This window comes from Lontra canadensis, unplaced genomic scaffold, assembly GCF_010015895.1.
Source record: "Lontra canadensis isolate GAN:19392208 unplaced genomic scaffold, GSC_riverotter_1.0 scaffold115, whole genome shotgun sequence".
Lineage (NCBI taxonomy): Eukaryota > Metazoa > Chordata > Mammalia > Carnivora > Mustelidae > Lontra > Lontra canadensis.
Window position 1 is genome coordinate 4,168,360 of NW_022631109.1, and position 13,225 is coordinate 4,181,584.

The 13,225-nt window shown below is 50.6% G+C and overlaps 1 protein-coding gene across 1 annotated transcript; it reads left to right on the forward strand.

Moving 5' to 3' along the window:
- The first annotated feature begins 1,374 nt into the window (after positions 1-1,374).
- ACCSL (1-aminocyclopropane-1-carboxylate synthase homolog (inactive) like) lies at positions 1,375-11,177 on the forward strand. Its single transcript, XM_032840681.1, has 14 exons — positions 1,375-1,890; positions 3,175-3,234; positions 3,688-3,758; positions 4,142-4,211; positions 4,461-4,527; positions 5,504-5,601; positions 5,798-5,875; positions 6,304-6,404; positions 7,493-7,582; positions 8,346-8,391; positions 8,485-8,626; positions 9,921-10,063; positions 10,151-10,304; positions 11,053-11,177. The coding sequence occupies exons 1-14, from the start codon at positions 1,375-1,377 to the stop codon at positions 11,133-11,135; spliced, it is 1,719 nt and encodes a 572-aa protein (XP_032696572.1). The 3' UTR covers positions 11,136-11,177.
- The last annotated feature ends 2,048 nt before the right edge of the window (positions 11,178-13,225 follow it).

Below are 13,225 nucleotides of genomic sequence, written 5' to 3' on the forward strand. Positions count from 1 at the left end.
GCTGCATCTGGTCATCATTCCATCTTCTCTAGCCAGGACCTTAGTGATGGCTCCTTTCCTCAGGGACTTGGCAACATCCCTGTGGTTGGGCCTTTCCTATTAGTTTACATATGTGCCAGTCACGGTGCTAACAGTATCGTGATGAAGGCTGAGCCAGGGAGATCCTGAACAAGGAACAGTATTGTCCTCTGGGGGAAGTTATTCGCGGCTCTGGGGCTCTCACGGGCTGACTGGACATGGTTGGAAGACGTTGGGCAGAGTGTCCAGTATTTGGATTCTTTGAGACTTTAAAAAGGTGTTTCTTAGGTCCTCCCCATCATTTTGACTTCTCTTCAGAGGAAAGTTTGGTTTGAATAGGTAGAAGTTCTCAAAGTAGAGTCTCAGGAACTTGTTAGAACTGAAAATTCTCAGCCCACACCTACAGAATGAAAGTCTGGCAATGAGGCCTCTCCATCCCTGTCCTTTAGAAGTCCTCCAGATGATTCTGGTGAAGTCTGAAGTTCAAGGACCACTTGGCATGCCCGTGGTTTGTGGGGATGATAGTCTAAGGTGGCCATCACTGGGAGCAGGTTGAAGGCGTTTATAAGGAGGTGACACAAGGAAGGAATGGAAGGACCGAGTTTTGAATATCTGGTATGGCCAACTTAGGAAAAAGAGACTGATGTTCTCGAGTAAGGGATGGCAAACTTTGTCCATACAGGGCCAGATAATGAATATTTTAGACCTTGTGAGCCTTATGGTTTGTGCCCCACCTATTCCACTCTGCCGTTGTAGTATAAAAGCAGCCAGAGGGGATACAGAAGCAAATGTGACTGTGATTCCATTAAAACTTTCTTTGCAAGAAGAGGTGGCTGGATCTGGTCCTTGGGCAGTAGTTTACTAACCTCTGGTCTAGCAGAATAATTTACTCAGGCTTTTTATTTCCTTTCTGTCTCCGTGCCTCCTTCTCTGTCTCCCTCCCTCCCCTTCCCTCTCTCTTTCTGTCTTCAAACTCCCTTTTTCTTAGAACCCAGTAAAGCAGGAATTGCTCTAATTGAGGCACAGGGTGGAGACCCCAGAGCCTACCTGTTGAGTTTCCCCTTTTTCTCAAAGTAGGCCCTAATGCTTTTTCTCAGAACACATTTTAACGTCATTTGAGTACAGTGTTCCAGTGTCTGGGCTCAGGGACACTTGAGCATTGACCCTTGAGTGAGTTGGTAATTCTTCCTGCACTGACAGGGGCCTGTACCCAAGGTGTGGAAGGAGGAGGAGGCCGTGGGAAGCCTGAGATCAGGCCTGAACCTGAGGGTCGAAGAGCGTCTCCTTTGCTGCACTGCACGATCTCTCCCTCTCTCTGCAGGTTCCAGCCAGCCTGCTGAGGTGGAGACCCAGAGCATGAGTCACCGATCAGACGCCATCCATCTGCCCTGGGGTCAGACGAGCGGTCAGGGCCTCGGAAACCAGGGCGTCCGCACCCAGCCCATGGAGATGATGCTGCACTTGAAGCAGGCCATCGAGAAGCATATGGGGCAGCTCATCACCAGGCACCAGCAGCAGGACCTGGTGCCAGAGGAGGAGAGGCCTTATCAGGCCCCCGGGGAGCAGGAAACCCTCCTGGGCAACCTAATGTACCAGTTGGTCAATCTCCTACAGTCTGGGGCCACGGGTGGCCCGGGGCTCCAACCGTCCTGCCCTTCCCTGGATGTGAAGGGTGATGCTAGAGGTGGGCAATGGGCCCAGTCATCCAGGCAGCCTGCCCAGCCAGGTTACCAACTGAATGACCCTGAAGCGACATTTGTCAGTCAGTACCTGTCCAGCCGTGGGATCGACATCTCTGCCTCCTACCAGGCCAGCTTCCGGGACTACAAGATGTACCAAGGAGATAAATACCATGAGGACGAGAATACCTTGGTGAGGATGCGGGGCGGGGGGTGGTGAGGGTGGCGGGGCGGGGGAGACATCTCTTCAAGGGCCCTGATCACCAGGATTTATAGAGTCCTGGGTTTTTTCTCTCTCTCTCTCTCTCTCACTCTCCCTAGCTCCACAAAGTAGACGCTATTATCATCTTAGAGATTAGGTAATGGGCGCAGAAGCAAGGTGACAGTGCCCAGAAAGATATGAGCCCTGCCTGGGTCCTCCCCGCCTCTCCTCTGCAAGCATTCCCTCAGTCCCTGCTCTTGGCCACTAGGGGTCACTGTGGTCACTGTGGTCACCGTGATCAGCAAACCCGCCCTCACCAAAGGGAGTCAAGCGCTGAATGTAGTCTGCCTCTGGGGAAAGGAACATTAATAATAACCTGAGAGAAGTAAAGGGAGGCCCGCTTGGGTGGTCTGAGGTGTATTAAAAGCCAAATCAGCCAGTCATGTGATGGAGGTGACCGGGGTGTGGGGGCGGTCTTTCAAGTAAGAGGAACCACAGGTGTGGAAGTTTTACGGTGGGAAAGGCTTGGAGATAGGGAAATGAGGCTCCTGGGCTAGATTAGGGTACATGAGTGATGTGATGAGAGCTGTGAGGTGTTAGGATGGGGAGGTTAGGCTAGAGAGCCAATGAGAGGCTCCCAGCCGGAGAGGTTCACAGCAGCTTTCTAGCCAGACGATGGAGGACAGCCCTAGTCCTACTTCTTTTCTGTTTCTAGCTAAGTGATATGTGGTCAATGACCATTTGCTTTCTCTGGGGACCAGCTGAGTCCAGCATCTCCACTGGACTCTGAAGAACCCTATCTCCTCCAGCAACACGGAAGTGGAAGTAGCAGAGATGGGCATGAGACAGGCCCTAGGGTCAGGCAGATGGAGTTCTGTCCACCACCAAAGTCCTGTGGCTAGTGGGGTAGTCTACTGTTCTGAGCCTCACTCTCTTTAAAGCGAGGGCCATAATAGAACCTTTTCCTCGGGAGTTGTGAGAAGTAAGGGCACTGCATAAGGCACCTGGTCTAGGGTCTGGCACATAGTAGGAACTCAGAGACTGATCTCTGGTGTAGAAGCACTGTGTGGCTGTAAAGGGGGAAATTGCAAGCTGTACGATTTCTGAGTCTGTGACAAGTTTTCTGACACTTGAGGTTGTTAGACATGGAGTGAACTGCCTCATGGGGCAGTGAGATTTCCATTTGAAATAATCTAAGCTGAGCGCTTACTAGAATGTTCTAGGGGGTCCCTATAGGGCAGGGCAAGTGGACTGATCAATCCCTTCCATCTCCAGGGCTTCATTAACCTTGGCCTCAGTGAGAATAAGCTCTGCCTTGATCTGATGACTGAAAGGGTAAGCCAAGTCTTGGGCGGTGCTGGGACCCACTCTTGGGTCTAGTCCCCTCTAGAATCTTTCTTAGCATGCGGTAGATATATGAATGGGACTTAAGAGTTTAAGGAAGGGAGTGGGGGAAAATGCTTATAGAATAACACATCTGACCTCCTGGCTTACTGTGTTTAGGGGTGTGCTCTGGCTGGGTCTATGGTGGGTAGGCTGCCAAGGGAGCTCTGACCCAAGTGTAGGGCTGGGGAGGTCATTCAGCAACAGTCCTCAGTGAATTCTCTTTGTGTAACCTATGACAAGAGGATTGGGGCCTCCATTCATGAAGGGGCATGTGACATGGTGCCCTCTTCTCTTCTGTAAGGCCCCAGGTTGTAGGGCGACTACCCATACGCATCCTAGTGGTAGGATGAGGCCTGTTGGTCTTCCCTGATCTGGCTGTCCTCGTGCTCTATTTGTCAACAGTTGAGTCAGAGTGATATGAATGTCGTCGAGGATGTCCTGCTGCAGTATCCTGATTGGTCCGGGCAGCCATTGTAAGTAACTTCCAGATCTAAAGTCTTGTGGCCCCCAGACACCTGTTCTCAGGGAGGCAAGGACCCAGGGCGCCAGATTCTTGGTTGGCTACCTCCCTATTTCTTTGGGTAACAACTTCTAGAAAATATCTAGAGTGAAACCTCCTCAGGAGGGAGCCTGGTGTAATAGAAATAGCACTTCCCTATAATTCAAAAGGCCTGAGTTCTCGTCCAAACTCTCACACCTATTGTCTACATTGCCTGGAGAGTTGATAGCATCAGTCGGTAGCCCTGTGACAGGAGGTTGGATGATCTGCTTTTTGGAAAAGGCTGTAGGCTAGACGTTGACTAAGGCAAGGCCCCCGGGCCTGGGTACCACCAAGTCTGTCTGGGTCTACCCACAGCCTGCGGGAGGAGGTGGCCCGGTTCCTGACCTGCTATTGCAAGGTACCTGCTCAGCTCGATCCGGAAAATGTGAGTCCGTTTCCCAGCCTCACTGCCACCCTGGTAAAGGGTATATTCTTGGGGGACTCTCTGCATTTTCTAGAACCAGCAGAGACCCTCAGGGCCAGGGCAGAGCCAAGGCCAGTGGGTCCTGGAGGAGACCCACTGGAGGAAGAGGAGGTTCCTGTTTCATGTCCCTCCTAAGGGGAGGGAGACGAAGGGGTCAGACCTTCTTACATGGGGTTTGGCTTTTGACTTCCGCCTTCTGTGCATCTTCAGGTAGTTGTTCTAAATGGCTGCTCCTCTGTATTCTCCACACTGGCCATGGTTCTGTGTGATGCAGGAGGTAAGTCAATGGACTCTGCTTTCCCTCAGGAAATAGCACTCATGGGCATTGGACCTTAAGGAAAGAAGGATATCTTGACTCAAAGGCCTTTCCCCGAATGTGCTGGAACTTCTTGCCCGATTCGAACACCTTCCTACTATTTCCATAGGAGGGATGGATTTGGGTCCCCATTTAATATGGAAGGAAAATATGGGACAGTCCTCAAGGAGGTGTGCCTCAGAAAGAGTGAGAATTGGAGCCAACTCCATATATTACTGGCTGGGCTTCTGGACTCAACTCCAGTACGGAGAGCCCTGGTAAACTAGCCTAGGCCAGTTAGATTTCCTAACTCCTATCTCCCTTGCCAAAAAAAAAAAAAAAAAAAAAAAAAAGGAGGGGGCGAATTCATTTTAGATCAAATAAGGCCAAGGGATGTGTTCCCAGTCTCCCTCCTCACAACACCTGAGCGAGAGTCTCTGATCTTAGCTCTGGCTCCGTAGAAGGAAGTTACCCTGATGGCCAGTTTCGCTCAAAGGAGTATGTCCTTGGTTAACTCCTCCATGAGGCCAAAGGAAGGGGAAGGAAAGAACCCAGGGGCTCATCAGGGGCAGGTAGCCGGAGCCATGCAGAGAGATGAGCGTCCTTTCTGGGCATGGACCTCAGCCTCTCATGTTCGGACAGGAGCTGGGAAGACTTGCTGGATGACTAGGGCTCCACCCGCTAACAAGCTGGTTTGGGTTTTTAACTGGATTCCAAGCCATTCCTGGCAACATTCTTCCCCTTCTCCTTCCCCAGTGTTCCCTGAATAATGTTTATAAGAATGTAACGTTTATAGAGCCAGAGGCCAAAAATTAACTCCCATGTTAATCTCACTCTCAGGTGACATTGCCAAACTAACCTCTGTCTGTAGTGTTGCTAGTGGTCTGGGGAGGGGGGTGGCTGGCAGTTTCCCACCAAGAGCCCCCGGACTGACAGCATTGTCTCCCTGTGCTTCCAGAGGCCTTTCTGACCCCCACCCCCTTCTATGGTGGCTTCGTCTTTAGTTCCAGCCTGTATTCGAAAGTTGAGCTGATTGCCGTCCACCTGGACAGCGAGGTCAGAATGGGGCCCTTTCCCCTGCTCAGCTCCTCCCCTATAAGTGATGGTGGGGGGAGAATGGAGAAATTAGGGCAAAGAGGGCATGAGGGATGGCAGCCCTGACAATGAGGGATTGTGCGGTGTGTAGAGGAGCGAGGGACCGGTGCTTAGAAGCATTCAGGTAGGCAGTGCTCAGGCAGTGTCTGTCTTCCAGAGCACGGATGCAAACCCCTGTCCGTTCCAGCTCACCGTGGACAAGTTAGAGCGAGCTCTGCTCGAGGCAACCCTTGCAGTAAGGAGGGACCCATGTCTTCGGGGTGGGTGCTGCTGCCCCCGAGAGGGGCTGAGTATTGAGACCCAGGACCACATTCTCACCGAGGTGTTGTAGGCTCCTTCTTCGGAGGAGGGGGTATCCCGGGGGCATGTCCCCCTAGGAGCCCTGAGCCCTGTCTCTGGGGGCCGTCCCCAGAGCTCCTCCTTGCTCACCCCTGTGTGGGCAGTAAGAGAGCTGCGTGCTGCAGATCCTAAGCTGCTGAGATCCCAACTAGACGCCTAGGGGAGGTGCCCCAAACTAGGTATCCTGACTTGACCTTCAGCTGAACCTGAGGTAGATGTGAAGGACCTGTTGTGTTCACCTCAGTGATGTTTTTGGGGGTTTTGCTTATTTGGGGGTCTTGGGGTTTTGTTGTTTTTTTTTGTTTTTGTTTTTGTTTTTTTCAGGGGAAAAAGGTCAGAGGCCTCATACTAATCAACCCTCAGAATCCCCTCGGAGATGTCTACTCCCGAGACTTACTGGAAGAATGCCTGGAATTTGCCAAGAGGTGGGGTTCCAGTCCTTGGGACTAGACGAAGTCCCTGAACAGGGTTCCTATCACTCGGGGCCGGGAAGCTGGAACCAGATGTAATTTATCCCGATATTCTTACTGCGTGATACACTTTGCAAAGCAAAGTACAACTCACTGAAATTGAAGTGAAAGAAAATGCACCCACATGCTTCAACCAAACATGTTTTGCCTTGCTCCCCCGCCCCCCTGCCCGGTACAGACACCCACATAACAATTATGATCTGGTTTTGTTGCTTTTCCTCTTTTTGTCATGTAACCACTTTCTCCCAGCATCCGTTTCCCATCTACTTGGCCTGAAGCACCAAGGAAGCCAGACTCTCAGACCTTGTGGGGTGAAGACGTGTCCCCAGAGAACCCTCGTGTCCCATTTTCACAAACACGTTAACATCGGTTATCTCTGGAGTCCTGAAATAGCCCTATTTGTTAGGGGTGCTAATCTCCCATTTTCTAGAAGAATCACACTTACGCAAATGTCCAGATAACTCTAGTCTAGACCAATTCATGCCAGAGCATGAGGACAAGAGGAAGAAACTGGAAGTGTGTGGGCTGGAATTTGACAGAACTAGGTTCAGATCCAAGCTCGAGCACCTGCTAATTGAGGAACTCACTTTGTCACAGAAATGGTTTCTTTATCCGTGCAATGGAGATACCGGCTCTGCCTGGGAGGGTTGTTGGGAGAAGAAGCAGGGTGATTTGTACTAGCATTTAGCCCGCTGAAGGCCACTGTCCAATCGGCCCCCAGGTGAGAGCTCCTGACTATACTAGATGTAAAACTCTTGGGGACACTCTTGCAGTCCTCCCCATTGCATTGGTCTCTGCTTGACGGCTGAAGGATTAGATGTTCTCTTGACTGTTTTTGGGTCCTCTTCCTTCTTACCTCTGAGCCAGGTCTGAAGACACCCCCCTTCTGGTGTACCCCCCTTATATGTTACTGTGTCCCTTGGAAGGGTTGGATGGGCTGTGGGAGCAGCATCCGAACTATCTCCAGAGAAGCCCATGAAAGAAAGGGAATGGAGATGGGAGAGAACCTAGATAATGTTCTCCCTCTTTGGCCCAACCTGCAGGTACAACCTCCATGTGATTATAGATGAGATTTACATGCTGTCTGTGTTTGACGAATCCATCACATTCCACAGCGTTCTGAGCATGGAAAGGTGAGTTTGTTGGCCTCCTCTGGAGTAGGGAATGCGAGCCATGAAGTTCCTGCTTTTGCAGGGTGCGTTCATGGGCCATATTCTTGATTGGCTGTGTGCTAGGAACTGGGGCTAAGTGCCACTGGGAGTGTGGAAATGACCAAAGCATCCTCTTTCCTCCCAAGTGTCTTTTTGCAATGCTGCTTTGAACATGAGATAACTTGAAGGCAAGGTAGAAAGCACACTGTCAAACGTCTACATAAAACCCCACAGAAGGTCAGGGTAGGAATTTCTTGATAAGTAGTGCATAGGGAAAGAAGAGAAATAGGACACTTTCTTAAGGGTAGCATGTGGCCCTAAGATAGGATCCCAACAGCTAACGCAAGACCAAGGCCATGCCTGGCAGAAGGAACAGTTTTACCCAAAGTGGGGCAGTTAGAAATAGGTGAGCACATTTTAAAAATGGTGGGTAGCCCACGTGTGTGAAGAGCTCATTGCCAGGAAGGTGGCTTTGGACCAGCAGCAGGAAGGCCATGAGTCAGGCCAAGGGGCCCAGACTTCATTCAGTGGGCACTCGGGAGCTGTCCCATCTAGTTCCCCAAGGATACCTTTTGCTGACTCCCTGGCTGTTAACTGGGGCAACTGTTTCTTGAACTTTGGGCCCCAGAGGCTCTTATTTCTAGGCAGGACCTCAAGTCCATTTTCCTCTCTTGCCCTCATTGACCCCAAGTCTTCATCCTTTCAGTAGTTCTTCATAACCTTGATTGTACCATCTCCTCTCCAGTTTGCCTGACCCCAACAGGACCCATGTGATCTGGGGCACCAGTAAGGTGAGCCCCAGCTTCCTGTCTTTGGGTAGAAAAGGAAAGGGGGCCAAGAGGCGGGCAAACCAGGTACTCCTTCCCCTACCTCTTTTCCTCTAGGATTTCAGCATCTCTGGCTTCCGCTTTGGTGTTCTTTACACGCACAACAAGGAGGTGGCCTCTGCCGTGAGCTCTTTTGGCTATCTCCACGGTATCTCTGGCATTGCCCAGTACAAGCTGTGCCGGCTGCTTCAGGACCGAGGTAATGAGTCCCATCCTGGGCTGGGATCGTGGCTAGGCATCATGGCCATGGGGGAGTTCCTGGGTCTGCTTGGGCCCCTGACATACCTCTAGTCCACCAAGAACCTGTTCACAGTCTTGGGTTTAATGGTGGCAGGACAGGAAGTTTGAAGGCGGGCAGGATGCAGCCAGGCTTGTGCACTAGGGCAGAGGGGGAAAGCGGAGCTGCTGGTCTAAAACACAGATGAGATGGGCTTTCGTGTTTGGCTGCCTGGGAGCTTGAGCTCTGCCTGGAAAGGGCAGAGGCAAATTGTTCTCTAAGGCTTGAAAGACAGAAACCCAATGCAAAGGTGAATTTTCCCTCCCCAATACCCTGCTTGCTTCAGGCAAAGATGACCCCAAAACGCCACGATTCCTCGAAGACCTCATCTTCCAAGGTGGCCAAAGGAGAGCTACCATTTGGGCAAGCTGGTGTGGCTAGACCTATGGCACCTGTATTCAATTTCCTCTATGGATCACAAGTGAATCCTGGCTTCAGAGGAAACCTCCCCCTCCCACCTCATCTGTTTAATGCCATTACCCAAACGTAGATAAGGCCCCCTTTCTTTAATTCCCTATAACAGAGCAGAGGCCAGGCTGGAGGGTTTAAATTAAAAGCTGGGATATAATGATACAAATTAATGTAATTTGATAATCTGGTTTAGAAACAATTTGCTTTCAGCTTTGGCAGGGGGAAAAGGGTGGCTAGGAGAAGTCCAACCAGATGGCCCCATGCGTGGTGCCAGGCCCTTTGATATGTGGCAGAAACCAGGTTCCTGGCCCCTTGGACACGAGTTCTCCACCTTGGGCACATGGGACTTATCTGGGGAGCTTAAATGCTGATACGTGGGCTCTATCCCCAAAGATTCCGGTTTTGATCTGCAGGTATAAGCTGGGCACTGGGACTTTTAAAAGCTCCCCAAGAGGTTCTAATGTGCCGCCAGTGCTAAGAATAACTGGGTAAAGAACCCCCCACCCCCAGCCTATCTAGGTTTCTCCAAGTCCACTGTATGAGGCTCCGAGTATCTCCCCAGTTGGCAATAGCAGCATCTGTCCCACTACTGGGGGACTCTGACTCTGTGTCAGGGGTGTAAAGCCAAGTGGAACATTCCTACTGACCTACTGAGAAGGTGTGCTGGGTATGGCTATCCTCAGCCCGGAAAGAACCTGGAGTCTGGCTTGGATAGAAATCCCAAGGAGGGAGCCATCTGATAAGGCTCCTGCTGGCAGATGTCTGCCACCAGAGCCCTGACAGCTCTCTTCCCCGGCCCGTCCAGAATGGATTGACACAGTGTACCTGCCCACTTACCGCTCCAGGCTGCAGAAAGCTCAAAGATACATTACTAAGAAGCTGAAGGCATGGGGGATCCCTTTTCTCAACCGTGGCTCTGGCCTCTACATCTGGATCAACTTGCAAGTGGTGAGCTGTGGGAACGAGGCCCTGGTATTCTGGGGCGGAGCTGCCTAATGCGTCTTCAGCTCAGATCCGTCCTTCCGCCTTCCCTAGTACCTGGATCCGTGCACCTTTGAGGAAGAGCTGCTGCTGCATCACCGCTTTCTGGACAACAAGCTTATGTTGTCCCGCGGCAAGACCTACACGTGTAAGGAGCCGGGCTGGTTCCGCCTTGTCTTTGCAGATAAGCCCCTCCGGCTAAAACTAGGTGAGTGTCCCGACCTCAAGATCGTGGCGTCCTTCAAAGATGCCCCATCAACTCCTCTATTGCCCAATTCCTGGATTTTCCCTCTTTTGGGGCCTTTAGCAGCCTGTAGCGCCAGCCTAGCTGTGGCATCTACTTTCGTGTCTTTGAGCTCCTTTGCAAACAGGAACCAACAGGCACTTGAACACCGCACCCTTTGGGTGTCTGTCCTGCGCCTGCCCGGAGTGAGGCATTGGGACTACCCACAAAGAAGTGGTACGCTGCCCTTGTGGGACTAGTGGTGTATGGCCGGGGAGATAGACCAGTAGAGGACCATGGGGGTCCCTGGATGTTCTCCTGTGGAGTTCAGGTTTTCCTCTGAAGGTTATGGAGACTCCGACCTTCATTTTTCCAATTTTCTGTTGCATCTTGCCACGTGCTGGGGAACAGAACCGTTAACGAGAGAACATTTATGTCACCGAAATACCTTTCGGAGAATGGACTGAGCAAAGAGAAGCAGATAGAAAACCCGATGAGGTCAAGGGCATGAGCCAGGTTCCTGGATCTGATGTGAGAGCTGAAGGTGTCCGGCAGGCAGATGCTGGGGTAGTGCAGCTTAATGAGAGTGGCTGGAGCCGGAAATCCATCCCCAAGAACTTCAGCATCCCTGAGCGAGGCACTCTGTGGTGGTCTGCCAGGATCTGGGGATATCTGGGGCCCACCTGCAAACCCACTAAATTTTCGTGTCTCTGTCCCCATTTGGACCCTCCAGCCATGCACCGGTTCTACCAGGTGCTGGAGGAGCAGAAGCAGCGTCTGAGAGTGAAGCAGCTGGAGAGCACACAGAGAGAGTAAGCGGTCGGCCTCCTGCCCAGAGGCTGCAGCCAGGCACCTGCTCAGGGACCCCCTGACGGCGGCCACTGGGCCAGAAGCAGGGGTTTGGGCCCAGTGCTGTGACGAGCCACCCACGGGCTCCTCCAGGAACGGGCTCCTCTGACCCCATCATCAACCTTCTCCAGCCGAGCATCTGTCGCTTTGGAATCTTTGCATCTTTTTCGTCTTTGCTAGTCGTCACGGGTGTATGTGAAATGTTTTTATGGGGGTTTGGGTGGGGGCTTGCTGGGTCCTGATTTTGGTGGTTTTATTTTTGTAGGCTGCATCTAATAAATTTCATGTTCTCTCAAATTCTAGGCTTGTTTTCTTTCTTTACATTCATTTGTGTCAACTCTGGGAGATTTTTTTGGGGGGGGGGTCTCTTTTAAATTCTAAGGCAAGTTGCATGTGAGTAATACTGTCCAAGGAAGGTGAGAAAGGAAGGAAAAAGGAGATCCCTAATTGGCAAAGCGCGTTCTAGATGTCAGGATCCTATGGGACGTTGCATCCCACAAGATCACACCATGCTCAGGTGTGGCTGCAGTGTAGGGTAAAGGTGCCCCTCAAAAGGCTTTTAAAATGAATCTCTAGGGCTGAGTCTGGGGTCTTCCATTTTCCATTTTCATCTCTAGTGTTTTCAGCTATTCAGATCAGACCACCTGGGAGCTTGTCTATAGAGCTCTGGCATATCTGCGTTTCAGTCAGAGGACTCGTGCTATGCCCCGGGCCCAGCACAGTCTACTGTGTTTTACAGATGACAAAAGAGTTTTTTAGCACTAACCTAACTAAGCAGGGAATCTCCTTTCATTTATTTAGGTCTTTAATTTCACTCGGCAAGGTCTTTGTGGATTTCAGAGCACACATTTCATCCTACACACATCCTGTTATCTCTATATGATGCTTTTCATGTTCTGCTAAAGGTATTGCTAACTTCATTTTCTAATTGTTTGCTGCTAGTATGAAACAACTGATTTTTGTATCTTGTATCTATCAAGAGCTTTGAAGGCTCTGAGATTTTACCCTATTTACAAACAGCTTTCGAGGGTGCTGGCAAAGACATGAGAATTCTGGGTCAGAGATAAAGGACAGCTTCTTACTCACAGTGGAATCAGAGAATCAGCTTCTGGTTCCCCAAGCCCTGCTTCCTAGAAGGCAACGTGAGGAGGACCCACTGATGCCCGCACATGAAGTGGGGTGTCCTGCAGAAGAGGAAACCCAAGCTTAAATAACAGGATTCTTGGCCGATGAGCAGTAAGCCTGCCTGAACTTTGGCCCCAAAGGAGACATTTTTATCATACTGAGTAATAAACCTACCCTTTGCTCTAGAGGGAGACATTATCCAATGCTGTTCACTCTACACGTGTGTGTGTGTGTGTGTGTGTGTGTGTGTATGTGTATGTGTGTACCTCCTTGAAGAGAGCCTATAACAAAGACAGTCAGTGACCCTCCTTGTAAGACAGACAGAAACATGAGAGAGCTAGGAAGAATCCTCTCCTGACAGTATCTTGTGACCTTGCTAAACTCATTATTAGCCTTAGTAGCATGGCAGGGGGAGAGGGAGATTTCTTTAAATTTTTAATGTATATGATCATGTTGATTATAAATAAAGATGATTTTCCTTCTTCCTTTTTAATATTTCTAATATTTCTTTTTATGTAAGATTTTACTCATTTATTAGAGAAGGAGAGCACAAGTTGGTTACAGGGCAGAGGGAGAAGCAGACTCCCTACCGAGCAGGGAGCCTGACATGGGGCTCCATCCCGAGACCCTGGGATCATGACCCGAGCTGAAGGCAGATGCTCAGCCGACTGAGCCACCCAGGCGCCCCAATAATTTTTCTGTTCTAATTGCTTTGCCTAGAACCTCCAGTACAATGTCAAATAAAGATAGTAAGGGAGGACATTCTTGTTCTCAATCTTAGCAGAACTGAGGCCACTCTTGATCTTTTTTTCTTCCTAAGAAGAAGCAGGGAGCCAGAGGGAGAGGGGAACAGAGAATCTCAAGCAAGCTCTATGTCCAGCGAGTAGCTGATCTCACAACCCCGAGATCATGACCTGAGCGGAAATCAAGGT